The sequence below is a fragment of the Cimex lectularius genome, unplaced genomic scaffold (genome assembly GCF_000648675.2).
Source record: "Cimex lectularius strain Harlan isolate CLEC.00 unplaced genomic scaffold, Clec_2.1 scaffold362, whole genome shotgun sequence".
In the NCBI taxonomy this organism is placed as follows: Eukaryota; Metazoa; Arthropoda; class Insecta; order Hemiptera; family Cimicidae; genus Cimex; species Cimex lectularius.
Window position 1 is genome coordinate 90,607 of NW_019392914.1, and position 26,758 is coordinate 117,364.

Genomic DNA, 26,758 nt, shown 5'->3' on the forward strand with positions numbered 1-26,758 from the left:
ATTTTTCGTGGTCCGCTTGACCAATTAATATCATTCAATTAACTAAGGTTTTTCGTTGAGATAAAAAAAGTCAGTGTCACGAGCGGGATTCGAACCCACGACCTTCGGCTTGATACGCCGCTGCTCTACCACTTGAGCTATCGTGACTTCGATCCTCTCGGGCACTAACTTCCCATCTCAACTACACTTTTTGAATTTTCCCTCCTTTTTGCCATTTTTCAAATGTCGTGTAATCTATTTGATTCTCGGCGACAAGTGAAATGGCCACGGAGAGCTTTATTGAAGTACATTTCATTTCAATTAATTAAATTCACTATTTTTCGTGGTCCGCTTGACCAATTAATATCATTCAATTAATTAAGGTTTTAAGTTGAGATAAAAAATCTAAAATCAATTTTTTTACATGAAATCTTAATTTCTCAACTTTGGCGCCATTAATATACAAATCTTACTATTATTTCACAAACTGTATTAACTTTACTCCAAGATAACTGTATTATATATATATTAGGTCGTGAGAAGAACATTTTTTAAGAAGAAAAAACATTTCAGGAAGAATAAAGTTTGGATAACCTGGCAAGTCAGAGCTTCTTAGCCTGCTAAGCATTATAAGCCTTATAGTTCTAAGTACCATCTTCTTGAAAATTGCTAGCTAGAAGAGCTAAGCCTCCTATGTATTACATTCAGAACGTTCTTTAAATCCACAATAATTGTTTGGATATTTTAAAAATAAAATTCGCGAGAAGACGATTTTTCGTGCAGATAATTAGTTGTGTAAGTAAATAACAAGTAATTAGGTAAATGTTATATTATTTACTGTAATGACGTATTAAGATGAGGGAGGATGTGTAAGTCGAAGCAAAGCATTCTTCTTTGGATGCTCGATAATACCCTCCAAAAGAAAACAGAAGAAATGAAAAATGGCGAAGCCAGGGGTTACAATGAAGAAACCCCCCCCCCCGTAGAACCGTTTGGGGAGATTTTCAAAAGGCCGGTTCTACCAAGAGGGAAGTTGGGTTTTGAATGTGACAGTTGTTAGTCGGAGTCGAATGGGCTAAAACCTTTAGATTTTTATGGTGCGAGCGAGCTTTGGGGCTTCGGCTTAGATGCCTGCTTTGTGGATTTTAATTAGTGCACGTTGTTTTGAAATGTGTGAAGAACAGGTTTACTTTGTGTTTCCTCAATATTGGATTCTTAAGAAAAATTAATCCTGACTAATGATCGGCCCTCCGAAATATCCGTTTCTATCTCCCTCATTCCGCCTCTAATTTACGACTTTCGTATCTCACAGAAAATTAACATAGATTCCTTATATCAGAGTAGAGTTAGAGAAAAAGATACAATTATTTTGACATGTTTGGACAGCTGAATGCCCATGAAAATTGCTGAAATGCGGTAAAATGTTCTGTCTGACGCTGATCCTGAAATTGAAATTTCTTAAAAAGGGCATACTTATAAATGCTTACCAATCTCCATCTAATCGAAGTGGATTTATAAATAAAAAGTAGGAAAAAACAGCTGTTGGTTTGAAAAACAATCACTACTCCCTTAAATGTAAAAGGGTCTTTGATCCGTAAATAAATAATATAGAAATGCCAAGGTGAAGAAAGCCACGTAGAACCCTTTGGAGTGGTTTATAAAATGTGGTTATACGAAAAGAGTAATCATTGGGAGTCAGTGGTTGACAGGAACCAGGGCAGTCAGTAGTTAGCGGAATGAACAGTGTTAAGTTGGTCAACAGAGTGAGTAACAGTTTAGAGTTAGTCAGAGGTCAATGATGAGTTAGAAGTTGGATTTTGAATGCGAAAGTTGTTGGTTGTAAAAATCTACTGGACTAGACCTTTGTTAAATTATTATTGAGTGGGCGAGCATTTGAGGGAGAGAGTCTGGCTTCGCTTTGTGGGCTTTATTACGAGTTATTAACGTTGCCTTGATATGTGAAGACGTTGATTACTTTTTTATCCTCTAATGACGGATTCGATAGAAAAACCAATCCTGGCGGATGATCGACTCTCCTAGATATCCGTCTCTCTCTTTCTCTCTCTCTCTCTCTCTCTCTCTCTCNTTCTCCTATTTACTACCTACTAATACCTAACCTATATACTAATTCGTATTATACTAAAAATATTTTTTAAAAAAAGATTCGTATTAATAGATTAAACAGATTTTGAGAATAGGTATAAATATGTAACTTCTTATTTTCACTTATAACAACTAAATGCCCATAAAATGTACAGTAAAATTTTAAAATTTGTCATTGGACCTGCAATAACAGACCGTCCTAAAAACGAAACCCTTATCAAAAACAGAATTCATTTAACAAAAGAGGATTTAAATAAACAATAGGAAAAAACCAGTCGTTCTTTGTAAAAACGATCACTACCCCCTTAAAAATAAAAGGTTCTTCGATCCCTAAATACGTAAATAATTATTATTACTAAATAATTTAGAAAATAAATCTTGTTTTTTTTTCTTTCAACAAAAACTGATGATTTATTGATCTTATTACAAATTTGCAGTTAAGTAAATCTCATTTGTAATTTTCGTAGCTAAAAAGTATGATAATAAAAAAGTATAATGATAATATAATTTAAAGTGCAATAATTATAAAAAGTATAATAAGTAATATTCGTAAAGCTAAAAAAAAGGTTAATGTGATTTTTAGATATTTTTTGACTATTTCTTTTCAGGGTTAAGAAAATATAAAATTGAACATTTCCTTCAACGTTAGAAACGTGGAAAAGCAATTGTTTTCTTTTTAAAAAAATTCAAATTCAACAAAACAAGTGTTGAAACTTATTCTGGATTGTTTACGGAAAACCGAATTGAAATTTGTTGTTATATTAGAAATTTAATTATCTGTTAAAAATTCACAAGAGTAAATAAGTAAGTTAGTTCTTGTTAGTCTGTAAGTTGAGTATAGCGCAAATTTATGTTAGTAGTTTTATTCTCTTTTAACCCCCGTTCTTTTGTCAGTTTATTCAGTTAGCCATTAAAATAGTTTCATTTTTCTTCTTGGTCTACAATTACGACGTGAATTGTTTTGTGTCATTGTAGAGTATTTTAATTTATTTGTTTATTTATTTCTTAATTGAACGTAAAACCAACACTCCGTGTGGTCTCCAGGGTCCGGCGTGAGTTTCACTAAGTGGGGCTTTTCTCTCTCCTACTGGGCTGGTGAGGTGTTTTTATTTTCATACACCTTTTATTCCATTCTTTTTGTCAATTTTTACTAAATAAAACAACTGGAGCCAACATGTTTTATTTATTATATTATATTATATTCACCCGGTATTTAAATTTTTTTTAACTATTCCCGTTGAGCAAGAGGCATACCGTTGTACCATTGTGTTAAATTCTTTAAAAAATTGAAATAACTGCAGTATGCTCAAAAAACAAAAACCACAAAGGTTTATGTGCCTTTGGGCGAGTGTTTTTCAATTCACTGGCAAACGCGGATGTATCGATCCTTCATGTATAATATTATATATTATAAATAAATAAAAATCGATCGGATTTTTTTTTTTATTTTGTACAATTAAGTGGAAATGGGGTGAAAGTTGAATTAAGGGATGATTTGAACGTATAATTCGGATGGCAAGTAATTCTCAGGAGAGCCGAGCTTTAGTAAGTATTAACGCGATCTAAATTTAATTAAGCATTAATATATAAAATTTATAATGCCTGAGCGCATTGATGTAAACGTTGTAAATAATTTAAATTAATTATCTAAGGTATTGGTTGAGATGAAAACGATCCACTCGGACACTATCTTTCCATCTCAACCCAACCTTTCGAATTTTCCCTCCTTTTTGCCATATTCCCTCCATCCATATACCTTATATACAAGCTTTTACAAAAACTTTGATTGAATTTAAAATTTAAACATTGTATAAATTTATTTTTTCCACATCCTACATATATTTGTAAAATTTAAACAATGTTTATAAATCCCAGGAACTGAAGATGATCTCAATAAAGATCGAAACGTTGGCACGATAAAGAAAATGTTTTTCTAAAACCTACATCACACCAGACCGCAACTCACGATCTCCAAATAATTTTATATATAAGTATAAATAATTTAAATAAATAATATGTCAATTAACACTAGTAAGTACATATATGGATGAATCGCAAATAATCGCAAATTCTACTAGGTCTTAAGTGTTAAGGGCGAAGTCTTCAAAACCGTTCTTCTCCCTTGGTTCAGTTCTCATTTTAACATGCGTATTCAATTTTAATAAGATTAAATTGAGTCAAGAAGAGAATAAAAGGGGGTTGCATGTGGGTGAGGCCTTCCTCGCATTTCCGCAGAATCGCAATAACAATCCGTAGCGTGGAAATACGGCTCTTTTCATCCACGGTTCATTCGCAACGGCTCTTGTAGATTAGTGTGTTAATACAATGGCGAGGCCGTTCCGGTCCGTGTTTCAATTAGGAGCCTGCTCGGGCAAAATAATCCGTCCTGCATTCAATCTGACAGAAACTTCGTCAAAATGGTGTCGCCTCGGGCGTGAACGGCCTAGAAAACTAAGCACCAGAACAAAATTGTTTGTCCTTTAACATTTACCCATGTTTCTTTGATGTATACCAATGTTTATTTAATTGTATTAAGCACTAATTTAGTACTTATGACAAGTCTAGGAATACATTCCCGGAAGAAAGCCATTTTCTCTGACAGTCAGGCAGCTCTCAGGGCCTGCGAGGCGAAGGCAAAGAGTGTTTGGAACTGTATGGAAACCCTGACGGAAGTCAGCGACACTATTGACTTGACCCTGGCAAGCGTCCCTGGACATTCGGGGCATAGAGGAAATGAAACGGTTGACATGTTGGCCAAAAAGGGAGCCAACATGGACTCTATGGAGCCAGAACCCTATTGCGGCCTAGCAGCCTGCCACAAAAAAGAATAATTTTAAAATGGATACTTACTGAGTCCAAAACGTGGTGGAACAAAACCACAGGTATGAGGCACGCGAAGAAATTCATAGAACGACCATCCGCAAAACTTACTTGAAGGCAACCGTAACCGAATCAGGATTCTGGTTGGACTCCTTACGGGGCACTGCCACTTAAGAAAACACATGCACCGGATAGGAGTACAGGCAGAAGAAACACTGTGCAAATACTGCCTGGAAGAGGAGGACACATTTTGTTTCTGTGAAGGTCATTGTAGGCACAGGAAAAACCACAAGCAAGATCCTACACTAAGGAGCCGCTGGGAAAGTTATGAAGGCAGATTAATAACCTGAAGCTGGCCAATGAGTTATAAATAGCAGAGGAGCAATAGATCTATTCATGTCGAGGTGCAGAAGGCCTTGTGGCCGCCTCTTTTTTCCCTATCCCTATCCCTAGTATTTATGATCAGCTTAATGAAAGGAACCCAGCTAAGGACATAGCACTGAATATATTGAAATGTCCGGAAGAATAACGAGTACTCTGGGGGAGTGGATGTGACCAGACTTCTACGTTTATATTGGGTGTTGATGAACATGTGTATGAATATTATATGTTTTCACTCTATTTTGTAGCTTTCCATGTTAGAAGTATCAACCTTTTTCTCACGATCACTCTTCATCAAGCTATAGTCTTGAAGAAAAAATCAATTCGATTGTTAAGGTCAAACATTCGACCTATTTTAAAGTCATCATCGGAACAAAACAATCCTAAATATTACAGATTTACAGATAATCTACAGATAGACATATGTAAGTTTTTTACAGGGGACCTCAAATTTCCTTGAAGACCGACTCAGTCCTCGGCAATCCTTAGGACTGGATGAAGAGAGGAGAAACAGAGAGAAATGAAGGGATAAAATTCCAATACAGGGAAAGAATTAAACAAAAATGAAAGAACGAGCAAAAGAGTTTGATAAAGAGCGAAAACGAGAAAGGAAACAAAAAGTACAATAGGGCACAATAAATTTACCCGAGTTTAAACGTTCCTGGATGACATCCATCAATACAACTTCGTTATGAAACGGTGCATACAAACGGATTCCGCATGGCCGCGGGAACGAAAACTGTATACTATCGGAACCCACATGAACAATGATGGATTGAGGTCATTTTTCCTTCAGAGCGAAACACCTGTCTTTCTGTAATTGTTGTCGATTTATGATTTGCACGCTCTCAGTCACACTGACGGGAAAGAGAGAGAAGCCTACACACATGTGTGTATTGAGTCAGAAACGCAGTCTTTCTTAAAAATAATATTTGTTAAGTGCACGAGAAGACGTACGCCAAAATGTCTGTTTGTTTATTTAAATTTGGAACATTTCTACTTAGATTGAAACATTAAAGATCATCAGAAGGCTTTGTATGTTTTATCGAATTTAGCCTCAAATAACGTCTAATGATTCAAGTTTCGTGGCTCTTCGCGGATGAATAACAAGTAGGACGGAGTATAGTTTACAGCAAATAAAGCTGACATCTTTCAGCTCGCTATAAAAAGGGAGAAAAAGTCCTGGGCTAGAATATCTTCGCTCTGCTAACTTTAAAGACGGTGAAATAAAGGAATTATTTTTCTAATCCTATCACAAAATCATTTCTAACACTCTCATCTTGCTTTTATAAAAACAATACACATAAAAAATCGTAGTAAATCAAGCTTAAAAATTGTTGAACGAAAACAATTTTAATTCAGTTTTTTAAATATTACACATCAGAAAAACAAAGAGCATTTTATCTTTTTGAAAATAAACGTTGATTTACAGTCGCATCTGACGGCTCCAAAACCGACAAGGGTGCGTGAGCTGGGGTCTCTAGGATGAACCCTAAGACCGAACTGACAATAATCTACGTAAGTATGCTACAGTTTTCCAGTCCGAAATCATAGCGATTGAACATTGTGCCGGAGAAATAAAAAGGCTAGGAATACATTCCCGGAAGAAAGCCACTTTCTCTGTCAGCTTGGCAGCTCTCAGGGCTTGCAAGACGAAGGCAAAGAGTGTTTGGAACTGTAGGGAAACCCTGACGGAAGTCAGCGACACTATTGACTTGACCCTGACATGCGTCCCTGGACATTGGGGGCATAGAGGCAACGAAAAGGTTGACATGTTGGCCAAAAAGAGAGCTAACATGGACTCTATAGGTCCAGAACCCTACTGCGGCCTAGCAGCTTGCCACAAAAGAGGATACATCTTAAAATAGATCCTTACTGAGTCCAAAACCTAGTGGAACGAAAAGATTCATAGAAGGACCATCCACAAAACTTATAAAAGAATTACTGGAAGGCAACCGCAACCGAACCAGGATTATGGTTGGACTCCTGACGGGGCACTGCCACTTAAGAAAGCACATGCACTGGATAGGAGTACAGGCAGAGAAAACACTGTGCAGATACTGCCAGGAAGAGGAGGACACATTTTGTTTCTGTGAAGGTCATTGTAGGCACAGGTTCTTGCAACTAGGACAGGAAAAACCACAAGCAAGATCCTACACTAAGGAACCGCTGGCAAAGCTGTGGAGGCTGGTTAATAGGTACTCACTGCTGAGGATGTCGCGCTTGTTGATGATTGACGTTCCATCAAGTATGCGCGACTATCGCCATCGGTGTTCCCTACGAAACACTGCGAGACGCCGTTAGAACTGTTCAAAAAACTGGGTCCTACAGAAATTCCTATAGAAGATCTTCTTGAGGTCATTTTACAGGTGAATAAAAAACATCACTATTGGGTTTCACCAAGCTTTCGTCGAATGTTCCGCCATCTTCAGGGCCTAATTAATTGAAAACAAATTTACATTAACAGGATTACATAAAACATCATACTCATACATTATAAGAATAAAATTACGTACTTCACCCAGTTTTTTAAGACAATTAAATTTATTGCACATGTTTGTTGTTATTTTAAAATGAAGGTGGAAATGAATCTACATACTGAAAATAAAAATAAAAATAAAATAGTCTTGTTCAAAATTTAGTGACACTCATCGGTCCATCCTTTTGTCCCACCTCTTTATAAGTTAAAACTCAATCTCAGGTACATGCATTTCTTTATCACAGGTACGTTATATGTATATACTACATTTAAACTGTTTTTTTAACTTAGAATTATAATTTAATTACTTTACAATATGTACAAGGAACTTTAAGAAAATTGAGATACATCGGACGGTTACAACACGGTAAGGGACCCATCCCTGTTATCAATCACGGCGTGATTAGTCACACCAACGTCACTTTGCGCTTTATTGCGATTCATTAACTGTTACTCAACCTTACTGTTGTTCAAGCGATTCATCAGCTCCAGGAAGTTCGAGGTGTTCAAATTTTTGAACGCACTGCACAAAGAAGATGAAATCAGAATGAACTGATGGCTTTTCGCCCTGTAAGAGGACCAGAATCGGCTAGAACAAACGTAGTTGCACGGCTCGCATTTACTCGAGAACACAGCCATTGGTCTTTGGACGATTAGTCCACTGTACTTTTTACAGATGAGTGTAGATTTGCTCTACGTTCTCCAGATGTGCGTGAAAGAGTCACGAAGCCTGTAAGTTTGCCCAGAGTCAACCTTTTCAACGTAGCTCAGTGATGGTGTGGGCGGGAAATTCAATGGAGAATCGCACTGAGTTGGTTGTTGTTTGTGGGGGGTCTTTGACGACCACTCGCTGTGTGAATGAAAATTTGGAACAACAACAACAGCCAATCTTCGATGAAATCAGCGATAATCCTATTCTAATATACGATAGGACAAACGTACCTTCAATAACATCATGGTCTTAGCCTGGCCAGCCCCTTCTCGAGATTTGAACCCCATTGAACATTTATGAGATAACTTCAAAAGACAAAAAAGAGCACGTCCATCACTTCCTGATACACTTCACGATATTGAAAAGACTATTCGTGAAGAATGGGCTAACGTCCAGCAAAGAGACTGGTAGAAAGTATGCCGAGGGGTCTTCGAGATGTAATTAAGGCAAGAGGAAAAAATAGGCGATATTGAAATGTTAATTAAAAATCTAAAACAAAATTCAAACAAATTTTATCTGTCCGTTTTTGTTTTGTTTTTCCTCAGCAATTTACTTTTTTACACAAAGACTCAATTATTAAACGTGAAATTTCCATTAATATATAAAATACAAATCAAGTTATATTAAAGTTGGTGGTGTTCATCTGTCAGTGTATATAAAATATTTACTTCACACAATATTTGTACATATCGAATAAATGTATTTAACAAAAATTAAAAAACGTTTGTACTTACAAACAAAAAACTTCTACTACTTAACGTTGACGATTCAGAGTGCCCAAATATGGTTTGTCGTTCGAATACACGTGAAACTAATGTCAAGAGTTCCCCAATGAAACAGCTTCTAACAAAGACCATTATAGTCCATAATAGGATATATCTACATACAACTTGGAGGAGTTAAGCTTTAATTTCCACGATGCCACCCTTTGAGAAGATTTACCGAGGGCGTTTCTCGCAACAATAATTACCCTTTCCAACCCGATACCAAGCCATAAATCACAACTTTTCATCACGACGGGAAATCCGTCGATCGATATGGTTTTCAGGAGGGACCCAACATGATACAAACATTGACATATTTGTGTATCGTCTTAAAGAATGGAGATTATAAGAAAATTGTGTTACATTGATTTAATAAAATTATATTAATATTAATTTGTTTGTTGACAGAAAAAAATACAAATTGAATTATAATTTTTCATATTTCATCAATAAATCTCATATCTTAATTTTTAAACAATTTAATTACTTATCAAAAAAGGTGAAAATTTCGCCCATATAAAAAAATTTACATTCATACATAATGTATGAACTTACAGATAAGTAGTCACAATTTAATGACCTTTATGCACATGCTAAATAACAAAAATCTCCATCATCACTATTTTTAAATATATACATATGTAAGATTACTCATTTGACAGGTAATTAGATAGATGACTATAATAAAAGTGAAGGGTTTCCTTATGGGAGGATACAAAGGCACTGCCACAACAGATTCTTTTCTTTTTTGTTAGCTGATATTTTATCTTATCTTTTTTTTTAATACTACCATTCTATCACATCATTTTAATAATAAATGAATAGATTAATTATTTATTGTTTATTTTTACAAACCTTGTTGTCTTGATGACTGTACATAATTTTCTTTAGTAGCCTACAACCTGTGTTCTGTTGGTTGTTTGTCGAACTCAAAGTTATAATTCCTGTGTAGAGATTAGTGACCGTTAATCGATAGTTATTCAGATATCGTGAGATGTGGTCGGGTGTGATGTAGGTTTCAGAAAAACATTTTCTTTATCGTGCCAACGTTTCGATCTTTTATTGAGATCATCTTCAGGGCTCAAAGTTTTGTCTTCTGTGTAATTGTGCCATCCTTGCGTGCCGTGTTGAGAGTGCCGACACGACACGCAAGGATGGCACAATTACACAGAAGACAAACACTTTGAGCCTTGAAGATGATCTCAATAAAAGATCGAAACGTTGGCACGATAAAGAATATGTTTTTCTGAATAGTTATAATTCCTGCTATCTTTATGCTTTGATAATCCATCATCGTTACAATTATATTTATGATGCCTAACACGCTCTGGAGTTTACTGGTCGGATTTAGTTCATTTTATACAGTACACAATGTCAGTGGTTTTTTAGCAGAGGTTCTGTACGTTTCAATTTGTGAAGAAGTTTTTCTTACATTGTTATTCAATTTATATACTGCTTTTATATTGTTAATTTTCGTATCCTACAATCGTTTTAATTTATTTGATGTTTCTGCACGATATGTTGATACATTTTTTACAGGTGGGTATTGTTTTGCATTTTCATTCATTCCGCTATACATGAACCTTTCATTAATGACTTTGCATATACATTATCCATCAACATAGATTGCACCTTCATGTTGTTGTTTTTTATCGAAGATTTAATGCCCTGTCTATCAGGTTGTACGGATATTGATTTTCATCTGTAATGGATGAACGGATGAAAAATGTTACACCCTTTCATAAATGGTTGGTTTCATATACAACATTTCTTTCATTTCCCCATCTCAACTAAATCGACAAACGAAAGCTTTCCATCCACTTCGATCGCCTTAGTGAATTGTAATGATGGATGGTATGAATAAAAAGCTACCTTCAATGTCCATTAGCTCACCCGCAATTTTCGCAGTTCGCAGTTTTCTGCTTCGAGTGGATGCGAGGGCTTAACCTAGTATCTTCCAGCAAATCAAACCTTTTCCTCCCAGGATGAAATTCCTCGTTAATAATTAAACCGAAATTTTAAACATAAATCAAGTAATGTAAACATATTTCAGTTAATTATACTTTTTATGTAAATTCTTGGTTGAGATGAAAAAGTTAGTGTCACGAGCGGGATTCGAACCAACAACCTTCTTTTAAGAACTTACATAAAATGAATAATTAATTAAAATAAGTAATTTAGTCAATTAAACCACTAATGGATTAACCACACAAATGGATTAATATTTAATATAAACCTATTTTATCCATCATTTTCTTGGTCTAGTTGCGTGTTACTTGATACATTTTTTAAATTAGTTTCTTAAGGAGCTGAAGAACGTTTTCGTCTCAGTAACTTCGTTCGCATTAATTTAAACAAAACTTTAATTCTACGTAATAGAGTAAAAGTTAAATTATATACATTAACGTTTTATCTAAATTTGTGGTCAAATAAGGATTATCAAGAAAATCCTTTTCAGAAAGACTTGCACGAAGTCTGACGTTTTCGTCCATACGGCATTTCTTGTTATTTATTTAAAATGTATTTTAAACATTAATCAAAAATGGATTTTCCATGCTTTTCAATAATTCTGCTAATTTGAATCAAATCGTTTGGTTCAGTCGCAAATTAATGAGCCAATTTTTATAAAATTTCCCTACATAGCCAAAAAACCTTCGCCTAAAAACATTACTCGTTAAAAACTTAATCAATATTAAATTTATAATTAAGTCACGAGGTGTTCAGAGTTCTTAAATGATATCGCAAATGTTATCTCTTTTTTTGGTACAATCGTGACTTACTGAATTGGTTTTGTTGAGATTTCTCTTCAATGAAAAAAATCGTCTACATGAGAAGATGCCTTGTTATTAATTTAAACATAATTTCGTTTAAAATTCATAGTCTCATTAATGCTTCTTAATAATAGAATTTATTGTCTAGTGGCGAGTGATTAAGAAAACAATATTGCTTAAGAGCTCTACAAACAAGTCAGACTTTTTACCTCTGAAGCAGATCCATCCCGAAAATTTAGACTCGACGTCCACTTATTTCACTAGGTTTTCTACTGATTCTGTTAGAGGTTTAAAAATTACAGGGTTTTAAAAAGAGGATGAAACGGCAAGTAGAAAAAAATGACTATATTTTGCCCTTTCAAGTTAAGTGAATTTTAAAACGTTTCTTTTTGAACGGCGCAAAAACTCCGCTTTCATACCTGCATATTTTGTGCAATATGCTAATTAATTGCTTACTGTCATGTCGGCCAATCGCGCTCATAGCACGTTATCAATTAGCAAGGAGTCACGCCATTTAGAATTACTTGACACACAAACTGCATTAAGTCCATATTTTTAATAATCGAGTCAAATTTACAACCTTTCCTCACCTCAACAGTTACTGATGATACTAGGACGGTATGGAATCGGGAGAAACTCTTCACAATAGGCGAAAACTTGCCGAAGTACCAACCCGTTTTGTCGTCATGCCCCGTTAGACAAAAAAAACTGTTAAAGAAGTTTCTTTGACGATTAATTTTCACTTAAACTTGTCGTTTTAGCGATGTGACGATGGTTGAATTTCCAAAACAAGCACAGCCAACATTAATTTAATCTTTAATTAAATCATAGTTTACATTACCAATTTCAACTCGGGTAATTAGTTGGCCAGCATTGCTATTAATTTTCATGGAAAATGGCCTTAAGGCTCGTCCCTCTAGCTTACATGAGGGGGGGGTTGTAACCGACGGCGATAACATTTAACATGAACTTCACGAAAAGAAAGTATGCATGCAAATTTACTTATACATAAGAGCAAATCATTCGTTTACAATCGCCATAATCTTTTCCCCACTTTTAAACGAGTTTCTGAGCATTTTATCTCAATCAAAAGTTGGTATGAGTGGTATTATTTTATTTATTACAAATACATTCAACAAGCTCATCACTCAAAAAAAAAACTCAATAGAAAATTATTAGAAAATAATCATTAAAATTGCAAATAATTTCAGTTTATATTCATTTTATGTAAGGTCTGAGATGAAAAAGTGAGTGTCATGAGCGGGATTCGACCCCACGACCTTTGGCTAATTTTATCTCAACCAAGACCTTGCATAAAAAGAATAATTAATTGAAATAAGTAATTTGTGTAGGGTTCCAATCTTTGTAGAGATCATTAGCCAGGTGAAAAAAGTAGACTAAATGCTGGGTTCACCGAGCTTTTGGCAATTTATATTGCCATCATCTGGGCTTTCCCAAAAATGAAGAAAACAATTAACATGGAAAAAGTATTGTAAAAGCGTTTTGGGTTTAAGGTTTTGGAGCACATGGCCATGGGCAGCATATTACGTTTTTGACGGTGAAAACCGACAGCTCTCAAAAAAATCCATAGATAAGTGATCTCTAATCAAAGCAGTCCAACGGGGTTCGTCGCTCTCCCCCCTCTCACTCTCTCTCTCTCTCTCTCTCTCTCTCTCTCTCTCTCTCATTAATTTTAGTCCTTTCTACATATCTTCTGTAAATAGCTGTAATTGTAATTTTAAATATATTCTCTGTGATCACAAATGTACCTGTAAGAAATTGCTAGTCCTAACAAAAAAATAGTTGGACCTCTAGTCATATGGATTTTAAGCGCGATATCTTTGTCACCGTCAAAAATGTAGTACACTGGCCATGTGCTCCATAATCTTAAACCCAAAACGCTTTTGCAATAGTTTTTCCATGTTAATAGTTTACTTCATTCTTGGGAAAGCCCTGATGATGACAATTGGGGAAAGTTCGGTGAATCGAGCATTTAGTCTACCTTTTTTCACCTGTCTAATGACCTCTACGAAGATTGGAACACTACATAGATTATCTGCAGGTCGATCAACAAACATCATAAATACTTTGGTAAATTAGACAGTTAAAAAAAGGATTAATATTACAAATAATGGTAAAATCAATAAAATTAGAAATGAAGGTAAAAATTAAAATATAATTTTGATCCCTTACTCTTTACGTACTAAATATAAATAATAAAACGTTAAAAATACAAATAAAATCAACAAAATCGAATTTTACAAAAACAATCGTTAAAATGGAACTTCGACCCTCACAAAACACTCACATGCTTACTCAATAAAGTAACCTTAAACCTCTCTTTACAAAACTTTTTGTATACAGCCTTGCCCTCCATTGTGATACAGACTTCCATTCAAATCAAATACTTAGGGCTATTCCTAGACATGAGATTGACGTGAAATCCATACACAGCATAACAACATAAGTACAAAATAAGACTTGGACAACTACGAAAACTTCTAGAATCGAAATCCGTCTTGACATGAGACTTAACTGCAAGCTCTTTGGTCATACTAATGGAACAGTGGGGTTTTACCAAGTTTTCCCTGAGACCACGTTGGCCAGAAAGTGTTAATTAACGGAAAAAATCGTTTGTATAATGCAATTATGTATTTAAACCCAAGTTTTAGTTTTTTTGGTTGCCGAAATTTTCCAAATCACTCTACACCGTGGCTAGTTTTCAACATTTTAAACACATTTGTATAATTTTTTTCCTGCATGAAAACAAGATTGACTCGTTGGTGAAGTAGGATTCCGTGTTCATATAAATAACGCCTCTTAGACCTGTCAGGCCCATTGGCCCAATCCACTTCTTTACCCCCAGTATTTTTCTAACGAAGACGATTTTTTTCTCTCTCATATTTTCAATGAAAACTCGTATCGTTCTTTCTTATTATTTTCTCGGGATGGGAGGGGGGGTCAATTTTATAAGTTTGCTCTTTTATGATCGCATGTATTATTCATGCAGTATCGCACTCCGAGACCCATAGCATCGAGAGAAAAACCAATTTCCAAGAAATTTATTTGTCATTTTTATAATATATCCGGACTTATATAGTTGAACTAGAACTTGAAAATAATATTAATTAAATTTCTCCGTCACCGGCAATATCATTTACTTTTTTCAAAAAAAAAATTTCTGTGTGAGCTTATAAACATAGTAAATTAAAGTGCTTACTCAATAAAGTTGATTTTCCCTAGTCTCTGTCGTTTTTTCCGTCTCCGGATTGCAATATTTTTAGCCAAAATCGAAACTGTAATCAGAAGCACTATTCTCATTTTTATGGCAATTTCCCTAAAACGAGTTCCAATTTAATCACCAGCGAAAAAATTCAACACAAGCATCCGAGCTTGTCCGAACGTTTTAATATAATTCCACAGATTTTATAGATATTTTATAGTTTTAATGAAAACGTCCAACAGTTCACTATGACATCAGATATTACTGCTATTTATAACTTTAAAAACATTTTCGTTTACCTATGTAATATTTAACAAGAAAAAATTGACTTATTTTGTTAAAATTTTAATATTTTAATAAGATTAAAGAAAAATGTTGTTACATGTCTTGGAAAAAAGCGGTGTAATCAATGACAAACATACTGGTACAAAATATATCACTAATATTTTTAGATTTCTAAATATTGATGCATAAATATATTATACAGGTTTTTTGGGACAGGGGTGGCCATGAGGTTACTCCGCCTTATTCTCGTTTGCCACCCTTGTGGTTCTGGGATCGAATCGGCATAGCCATTAAAGTTTAATATTTTCACCAATCCTACTGGTTTTTAAAGCATGCTATACAAACATGTTGTGATATCATGCCGATACAACTGAGAAAATTAGATGGTTTGGTGGAAGAAGAAGAAAAGGCAGTAGACAGTCAATATAATATATATACAGTCTCTTTTAGATACCCCGCTGCATTTCTTTTGAGCCAATGACGCTATCAAAAAAATACGTGTTTAATCTTTTTTAGACTAGTTTCAAATTTTAAACTTTTTTGGAAAAAAATTATACACATTGGTTTATTTATGGCAAAAAGCTTGGCAAGCATTCTTTGACGCAGTTCTTCAACTCAGGTTGTTGGGTTATGATTATCGTGGACACTGTTTTGTAAATGGCCCCTCAAATAGTCAATCGGGTGACCGAGGAGGTCACAGATCGGGCCATGAAGTTCTACGCACCAATCCCGGAAGTGACGATTCAAATAACGTCTCACCTGCAAAGAAATTGTGTGCAGGGCAGCCATCAAGCTGGAAAATCTTTTTTTGTCGTTGTTTCAAAGGAACATCATCTAATAGTCTTTGTAAAACCTGCCTCAAAACATTGAGGAACTGAGCACCATTAAAATTATTTTCGTAAATGAGGCTCAATAAATTTATTTCCGAGAAGTCCACACAAAACGTTGATACTATGAACCTCGGATTTTCCTCTGCCCACGTTCGAAAATTTCAACTGCTTAGTTTGTGATTAGAGGTGAACTTGGATTCATCAATCAATAGGATGTATGGAAAAACCTGTTCTTCAGTCTCCCAAATCGACATTTGTGCAAGGAACGTTAGACGCCTGTCATAGCCAGAGTCCCGAAGTCCCAGGATAAGATGAGAGTGATACGGCTAAAAATTGTATGTCCGGAGTACATCTCAAATTTTATTTTTTGAAAACCTAAAACCCTTCCAACCCCCCTTGCGAGCAACACTTTTGTGGTTTACTCTGGGGCGATCAGGAAATTTCTGGAGGTACAACTCGACTGCACGACGCGCATTGTCCGTTGTAAAATCCGATTTGACCATTGTTTTCAGCGAAAAAAAAATATTTAAAATAATATGTCAGGACGTATAGAATCGTATTGGAAATTTTGAAGTTGAACTGGACCTGAAGTACTCTGTATAAGTTTTTTCCAAAAAATAGTAACAATTTGAAACTAGTCTAAAAATATTAAATATATTTTTTTGATGGCGTCATTGATTAAAGAGAAATTCGGCCGGGGCATTTATAAAAGACTAATATAATAATATAAGAACTAATATTATATGACTTCGCACCTATAAATATTAATAATAAATATTAATAAATAAGCATTTGTTCAATTTTTTTAATGAAGATAAAAAGAATCTTCTAAAGAGGGGAAAGACTTTTTTCTTTATTATATATTTCTTTATTTCTTCTTTCTTTCTTCCTTATTTTTCTTTCTTTTCTTTCGTTTCTTTCTCGCTTTACTTTCTTTTTTCTCTCTCCTTTTCCCTTCTCCCATTCAAAATCTTCAGAAAATAGTTAAGTAAAATAAATACACGAGTAGATAAGTTAATTAATTAAAAAATATGTATATTCAAAAATACTTGGTTAAAAATAAATAAATAATAATAATTAAAAAACATAATTATGGCAATATTTTAAAATAAAAAAGAAAAACATTACCAATCAATTTAATAGCCTTTTATTGGTAAAGAAAATCGTGATTTATTTTTCCATTCTTTTATAAGTGTAGTAACAATAAAGCAATAGTTTAGTTTTTCAAGTAATGCCTTTAAGATTCAAAAAAATTTTTTGTTAAAATCATTCAATTAATTAAGGTTTTAAGTTGATATAAAAAAAGTCAGTTTTTTCAGTGTGACAGTCAAAAAAGTCAAGCTATCGTGACTTCACGAGCTCGAAGTCACGATAGCTCAAGTGGTAGAGTAGCGGCGTATCAAGCCGAAGGTCGTGGGTTCGCATCCCGCTCGTGACACTGACTTTTTCATCTCAACTTAAAACCTTAATTAATTGAATGACATTAATTGACCAAGCGGACCACGAAAAATAGTGAATTTTTAAAATGATTAAACTATTTAATGATCAAAGGTAAATGGTAATTGGCAATCCATAATCGCACATCTAGAATCGTATTTCATCAAATTCTGTACATTCTGCCATTTACGAATTCGCCTGAAGGTTTAAAAACAAATTGGCACTGACGCTTTTTCATCGAACGGGAAGAATATTAAAGTGTGATAAGTTAGACCTTTACAGAACATCAGTTGATTATTTTTTAATTGGCCCTGTTCCGTCGTTAATCGGCAGCGTATAGATCCTTGTTGAAATTGTTCCACGATTTTATTAATATTCCAAAACATCATTAATACCATAATTAATCCCCCGCGCCTAATTAGAAGGTTTAATAAATATAAATTTAATAAATTGGACTATTATTTAAAAATTCGGAGATTGTTTGTGACTGGATGTTGTACATGTTTATGAACGGTTCTTCCAAATAATTAAAGGAATAAATAATTAACTACGTATTTCAAATTGAAAGATTCAAAGGAACCTCTATAATTCGTTCTTTTTTTTCTTTTATTTTGTACGCACTCATTCTAGGATGGGGTTTTGTTATAACTAATGACAGTTATAATAACTGGCTTAATATTGGACTTTGAGCTTCTTTTGGGAGCAGTTTGTATGTTCATTCCCTGAAACTCCTGAGTCCGTCTAGCCGAGAGGGCATTATGTTTTCCCAGATTTTGGTGTATTCACCGACTATTTGGGATGAGTCCTTTTTCTATGGTAATGCTTTTAGTTTTTGGCTGACTATCGTATTGCTTTGCCAGTATTTCAGCATGAAGGACCAAGGTGTCCTTTCCTAATGAGTTTGATTGCTCATATTTCGGCCTTGCTCATAGTTCAATCTCTGCTTTTGAAACCATCTGTATACCATATAATTATATTTCATGTCCGTCCCTTTTCTTTATCTTGTGATCTATTAAAATTTTATAGAATGTTGCAAAGAATGTGTGGTGTTTAGCGACCGTTAGTTAATGATCATATGGAGATCGTGAGATGCCAGACCGCATTGTTTAAATTTTACAAATACATCAAAGATGGAAAATAAATGAATTTATACACTGCTAGAAATTTTAGATTCAATCAAAATATTTGTAGGGAAAATTCGAAAGGTTGGGTTCAGATGGGAAGTTAGTGTCCGAGTGGATCGAAGTCACGATAGCTCAAGTGGTAGAGCAGCGTCGTATTTAGCCAAAGGTCGTGGGTTCGAATTCCGCTCGTGACAGTGACTTTTTTTATCTCAACCAATACCTTATATAAAGATTAACTAATTGAAAGATGTTATTTGGTCAATCGCAACACGAAATCTAATGGATTTAATTTTTATGATTAAGCATTCGGAATTAGAGATTTTACATACCTACGTAATCTATTAATCCAAATTTCAAAACCTGATTATTTCATAAAATGCATATGCGAATGTAAAAGAGAAAAGACTGTTGTATTATGACTTGCATATTTCAAAACAAGTCCAGAATCGATTTATTTTACTACTTTGAAGAAATTATTAAATTTTAATATTTGTCTTTGATCTAGCTGTTGTAGACGTTTGATGAAGATTTTAATTGTTATGGCATTATTGCTGCTATAGTGAGGAGTCAAACGAAGCTTGTTATATGAGAAACAGTGAAAATGAGCGCACGGTAAGGGAAATAATTACCAAATTTTGACATATTTTAATATGAAGTTACTGTAGTTTATTACATGGCGTCGTGGCTACAAGACACGAGCTGGTGGAAGCCGTGTATTAATAAACCTCGAAAATGATGAATATGGTGAAAAAACTCACCTTTGATGAAGTCGACCGCCATTTCGAGGCCGTACGTGTCGCGATCGCAGTCGTCGAGGATGTGCGCGCCGATTTTGAAATGTTTCAGCTCCTTGTTGATGACGTCGAGTGTGTACAGCATCGTTTCGACGGCTTGGATCCCGCCCTGAGGCATGACCGGCCCACAGATGAAAGTCTCCTCCCTTTCGTGGACCATCATTAGACCACCTAAAACTAAGTCCCCCTCGACCACAGCCTCGCGTTTCACCGGCCACGAAGGCTTCTGAAGGCCTTCTTCCACCAGGGAAAGCGGCTTTCCGTGCCTTTTCCCGTGCCTGTGCCTCAGCCTGGCTTCGTTCGAACTCCAAGTCCCGCCGATGTAAACACTGCTCAACACTAACCACAGCATAATCGGACCCTGTTGACATGAAAACATCAAATTAAAATTTTTTAAAAATCTCCAAGACCATATAAATATTAATTAACTCAGAACGATACACGAATTGTTTAAAGAAATGGATTTTTTTTTGTGTAATGAAACTAAAGAAAGTAGGTCGCAAGAAGATATATTTAATAAGTTTTTTTAGACTCAAGTCGGCTTAAAGTCGTATGCAAGTTTTGCCGCTTTATTATAAAAGGAAAGTTTCCATATAATTTGGCAAGTCTTGTGTGGTTTATTTCTTTAAGATATATAAAGTTTAAATCAACTTATTATTTCATTTAAAAAACTGAGATTCGGAGACAATTTCCACTAGTTCTTCAGTACCTCGATTAATTTGCATACTTTCTGACAAACTAATTTATTAAATTAAGTATACAATCAATTAATGTATCTTATGATGTTACAATATTTCATTTCTCTAAGCCTTGCGTGGTTAATTTTTAGAAAAATATATAAAAATATTCAAAATGTTCCAGGTAACTTTTATAAATGCTTCTTTATTCTCTGCATTTTTTTCTTAAATTCAAATTTATTTCGATATTACAAAGAAGGATAGGCAAGAGAGTAGAGTGAAAGCCATATGAAAAATCGGGTGGTGATGATTTATTGGACTTTTCTTAAGGCGATGAGCCGACGAAATCCTTTCCTTGCACCTCTACGCTGCTGGAAGTTTTCCACTGGCGCTTTTTTTATATTACCTAGGACTTCGTAAGAAATTGCAGGAAAAAATTCGGGTAATTTGTTTAAGGTTTGAACCAACAAACTATGAAATAATCAACTCCTTTTTCCATTTTGCCTGTGGATAAATTTTGATTTTCCTATTTCTCATTCATTTGTAATTCCAATTTACATTACGTCCAGATCCGACCATCTCGGGTCTTTGCTACTGCTAAGGTAAATTTAATTTTGTCTATTTTTTGTAAGGCTGGGGTTAAATCCTATTAATTGAGTTAGCCGCTTAGGATATAGACCAAAATTGTTTACACTTGACTTTTTACTTTAAAAGAATCTTTTTTTCACCATACGTAACCTTGTGTGTATATAGAATAGGTGTGCTATAGCTAAATATATTGTTAAATTTTAAATTAGTATAAATGTATTTGTTACAGGGTGGGTGGTTATATAGAACAAGTCGTCAGAGTTGAGGACAATTGGAAAGAAAACAATACTCAGTTCCTTCGTCGAGCTTCGAAGAATATAATAAATAAAACAATATTTTTTTAAATTTAATATATTTATTACAAACTGTAACATTATTTCCAACATATAATTAGTTGAATTTAAAATGACACGGATCATGTGTAGCGAAGGAGATTAAAAACCATTGTTCTTTTCCCAACTATATGTCAAAACTAATAATCGTTCAGGTTATTGACTTACTGCTTAATGATTACAAAAATTTAATCAAATATGCGCGCCACGCCTGGCACTATCGCCAAGAGTTAATATTAGAATTTAATTTTTGAATATTTTAAAGCCTTGTCATTCTAAATTGCCGGCCCAAATAATTTATATATCTATATTATTGTGAATTAAACGAAGAACAAAAATTATTGTTTATAATGTATGCTAGTAATTAATGTAATTATTAAAAATTAAATTATCAATTGTAATATTTATTTATGGATCAATTTTTTTTAAATTTTTTCTTTTGTACATTTTTCTCTGTGTCGACCAAAAATTTAAGTCAAATGAAATCGACCTCCGGCAGACGGTCCCTCCATGCCGTAATTTTACTTTAAATTATATACTATGTAATGTTTATAACTTTTCTTTTTTGCAATAAAGTATTATTCTTATTATTTATTATTATTATTATTCATCGTGCAGTAGGTCCTCTGCAGTTGTCTGGTGGGATTATAAGGGTAGTTTCTATTGGATAAGGACTGGGCAACTCGACTGGAGAGGAGTGTTTATTGTGGAAAGTGAAAAATGTTTAGGAGATTATTTTTTTCACGAAAGGGACTTAGAGGTCAATGTGAAGGAGACGTAGTAAGGAGCATTGAGTATGATTCTGAAGTCTTTGGATGGGAAGGATTGTGTTTTTGTATGTTGGAAGGTTTAGCCATTGCCCCATAATCCTAGTCGGTACGTCCAGATTGGTTTTAGTATTGACTTGAAGATATATGGATGCTTTTGCTTTCATTCAACTTTATACGCCAGTTTTTTTTCTCTCGATATTCCTCCTATTCCCTATCTATCCTATATTTCCTATCTACCTATTCCCTATAATAAACTAACCTAGATTGGGGTCGATGTAGTATTTTTATAAAATTTTCGCCATCAACCCAAGTCATACACACAACCTGAGAGGCGATGGAGAAGCTACTTCGCCATCAGTCCCTCCCCATTCACACCAATAAATACATTCACTCATACAAGACACCGAAACAGAAAACACATACACATACAATAAAAAATACCCAATTGCTTTAAAAAGCGAAATAGAGGACCCTGAAACTCGCTGCTGTGTCCGTGAACTCTCTTTAAATCTGGCGGCATGCCTACTCGCGCCCTGTAGGGAGCCAAGGCATGACACGCTTCGACTATGTGGGACACATCGAACAACCTTTCTCTGCATAACGGACACCTGCGGAATTAGGCTGTTTTCAAGATAAGTACCTAGCGCACCTCTCAAGCAATTGTGAGATCGGGATATCTAACCTAAACCTAATTAATTCTACTTGATCTAACCTTAACAAACGATGGCTTTGACTCGGTCGTCAAGGTATCAAGTCATCACCATACTTTTATATAGCTTTAGGCTCAACGGAAAGTTGATGATTCATTGAAGTCAAATTAGCCTCAACTCGGATCACCTTTTCTACATAAATTCTTAGTGTTAGGATGATCTCAAACTGCCATCAGTTCTTCGTTTTATAGTTTAAAAAATATAAAACACGCATTTTTTTATAGCGTCATTGGTTCAAAAGAAATTCTGACGGGCCATTTATATATACGTATCCTGCCTTTTCGTTGTCTTCTTCTAGGTCCATTGGCCATTGATTTAGTGGTAACGGTAATTCTACTGGTAGATGGGGAAAGCACGATAGAGGTTTCCATTTAACGGCCTAGAATACATCTACCACCTTTCGAATTTAATATTTATGGGCACAATAGTAGCCAGTACACAATACGCTTAATAGGAAATCGTCCTATAACCTTTTATGATTCACAGAGCGATCCTCCTTTGTGCACTTTTTTTAAGGGCATCACTCCATGCTGGAGCTGGATACGGGAGGATGGGCAATATGACACCAGTGTACATAACTTTTAATGCGACACTACCTAATCCCCTACTTTAGCAGATCGGGATAGTGTTGATCATTTGTCAAACTTTGGCACATATGTATTCAAACAGTTCATTCCACGAAAATCGCTTGTCGATTATGATTCCCAGATATTTCAAGGACTCGACCTACATCAGAGCGATTCCTATTGAAAATATGTTTAAATTGTTTGCCGCTTTTTGGCAATTCTTAACACTTGTGACTTGTCCGGATTGTAAAACATCTTTGTTTTCATTAACCATTTTTAACGAGGTATAAGCTTTCGTTAGTCAAACACTGAAGATCAAAGGCCGTTTTTGCTGATACTAAAATTATCAAATCATCTGCTAAACCTACAACCTTGATTTCTTGTGGGGAAAGAAAAGTGTAGTTGTGAGTCGTATAAAATGTTCTAAAATCCGGGACCGCAGCGGGATCCCTGGGGGCATCAGATCCTTTTATTGAAATTGGTTTAAAATTTAAAATTTTCAATATTTTCATCTGGAGTCTTTAACTTTTTGCCATTTATATCTAGTTAATCCTTCTCCCTTTCGACTAAGTAAAAGGAAGTCTAACTGAGAGTGAGAGAGATATATTTTAAATCTTTTTTCTGTGTGAAAACGAACCCACGGTTCAGCCGAGCGGGAAATCACAGGCCAATTGCAAAACTTCGCCAAGTGATGTAGGAACGCAATCAAGTCACTGTGCCACCAACTTAGCCGGAAAGTTGATCCGTATCATATCGGATGTTATTTGCCCCCCGAACCTTCTCCAGACCTACGTTGGTTATATTAAAATTTATAATGGAATAATTTTGTGGGAACGCTTTTCTTTACTACTGAGCGATTTATAAATAATTAATCTATTTTTCCAACGTTTTTTGTATTGTGTCAACATATAAAATCTAAACCCGTTAAAAGAAAATCTTTCTCTTTTTCAGCAGACAAGAATTGAGGAAAATGATAAGCATGTATCCTGGCCACCGCTGCCAGCTTAATTTCCACCACATCAAAACTGAGAGAGAAAAATAATATATAATCACAATATATTTATAATAGAAAGACCGGCGGCCCTTGGTTGAATCTGTATCTTAATTGTCTGTACGTAGGAAATAAGGCAGCGTAATGGTTGAATAGGTTCCAACCTTCAATTTTAAATAATATATAATATTACGATATCTGTTAATTCATGATCTAGTCGATATAACGTTGTGGGAGCGAGAATTTATAACGTTGTGGGATTAATATGATGGTTATAAAAAATAAAATAAAATAATGAGTCTGTACCCGTTAAACGTAAAAACTTCGTATATTAATAACAAATTAATGATTATTCAGATATCGTGAGATCACGATATCTGAATAACTATCGATTAACGGTCACTAATCTCTACACAAATTAATGAATTGAATATATCTTTTATATATATAAAGTGGAAGGTTTATGGGCCGACAAACAGCTGAGGTCATCGCCGGCCCTCCGCGTGTATTCCTTGTCTTTCCTGTCTTTCTCGCGTGTTTTGTATTGAACTGCAGCCATTTGAGCATCCCGATCTGGTTACTGACTCTCTGCTTTTACTTGTATATTACGTCGTTATTTTAAAATGCTAGCGTCTTGTTAGTACCTAGTAATATATCTTATAAATAGTTACAACTAATTTAGTAAGGAAAAGGGAATAATTTCTTATGATAGAAAGTAATTAAGTGTAGTATTTATGACAAGCCATTTCATAAAGGCCGCGAAAGCGACATAAACAATCAATAAAGCAGAGTTCCAACGATTGAGGAGGCAGACGAAAGGACGGCGGCAGGCCTAAGGAAGAGCTACGTTGGATTTGGAGTTACTCGGTCGCTTGCAACTTTAGAAAGAAGATAAAGTAAAAATAAAAGTGTGTGATGTTATCAAGACAAAAAAACTGCTAGTGAAAAATTCTTGTGAAGTGGTGTTCGTTCATCAAGGTTCGTTACACTATACTAAACAACTTGTCCAGTGAAAAAGGAAACCAAAAAAATAACTTTACACTTAATTACTTTCTATCATAAGAAAATATTCCCTTTTCTTTACTAAATTAGTTGAAACCATTTATAAGATATATTCGATTCATTAATTTGTTATTAATATAAGAAGTTTTTATGTTTAACGGGTACAGACTTATTATTTTATTTTATTTTATTTTTTATAACCATATTAATCCCACAACGTCATAAATACACGCTCCCACAACGTTATAAACTAATTTAGTACGGAAAAGGGAATATTTTCTTATGATAGAAAGTAATTAAGTGCAAAGTTATTTTTTTGGTTTCCTTTTCACTGGACAAGTTGTTTAGTATAGTGAAACGAACCTTGATGAACGAACACCACTCCACAAGAATTTTTCACTAGCAGTTTTTTTGTCTTCATAACGTCACACATTGGGTTCCCGATTACTCATCGTCAACAAGACAAGAGGATCTTTAACGTCCGCACCTAGCCTATACGGCTTTATAGGNAACACGAGGTGAGCCGTTTCGGGGTCTCGAGTCTCAACCACATTATACCACCCGTTGTCGCCGTGGTTCCACATAGAGTGGGTCATGACTCCCAGGGTGGGTGAGGCGATATGGCCGTTCAAAAGTCGAACTAGTCGACTGTATCCCAGCCAGTCGCCTCGGGGGGTTGAATCCGAGTCCGCAGAAAAAAAAAAATCCGCAGGTCGGATTGGGATCCTCAATCACAAACACTCACTCTTCACAATCAGTGCGCTCGCGGTGGGAGACCGGTTCCTCAGGCTTTCGCAGTTTCTGTTCAGGCTCCCTGCTACTCCCCGAAGGCCGAATGTCGCTCACACCTGGGCTAGAGAGACTCTTCCTCTGCGATTCGAACCCCTGAATCGCACATGGAGGCAAGAGGGAGGTGGTCAGGCTCCCCCAGCGTCAGAACGGGAACAGTCGAATAGTCGAGCCCACTTTTATTTTTACTTTAATCTTCTTTCTAAAGTTGCAAGCGACCGACTAACTCCAAATCCAGCGTGGCTCTCCCTTAGGCCTGCCGCCGTCTTTTCGTCTGCCTCCTCAATCGTTGGAACTCTGCCTTATTGATTGTTTATGTCGATTTGGAGGCCTATATGAAATGGCTTGTCATATCGGAAAGATTCGAAATTATAGGTGTCTATACCGGCCATATCTAAAGAAGATAGGCAGAGCATATAGAAACTGACTGTGTCAGAAGAAACCAGAGCCATCGGCACATATCCTTTGTGGTCATGAAATTCCGTTCAAATACTATATGCTATTTTGCCGACGACATAGCCAACCTGTCATCTAATTTTGACCCTTCCGTTGCTCAGTCATTACACCCAACTCCATTTAAACGTTATTCTGATTTGGTCTCGCAAATGAAGAATAAAAATTGTTAAAACTA

At 35.1% G+C, this 26,758-nt stretch overlaps 1 protein-coding gene across 1 annotated transcript in view; it reads right to left on the minus strand.

Annotated features, from left to right (window-relative positions):
- LOC106672040 (metabotropic glutamate receptor 3-like) overlaps positions 1-26,758 on the minus strand; it is a 134,311-nt gene that overhangs the window by 60,947 nt on the left and 46,606 nt on the right. The window contains exon 2 of the mRNA XM_024229290.1: positions 19,667-20,063. Coding sequence (XP_024085058.1) covers positions 19,667-20,063 — 397 coding nt within the window. The remainder of the gene's footprint in view (positions 1-19,666; positions 20,064-26,758) is intronic.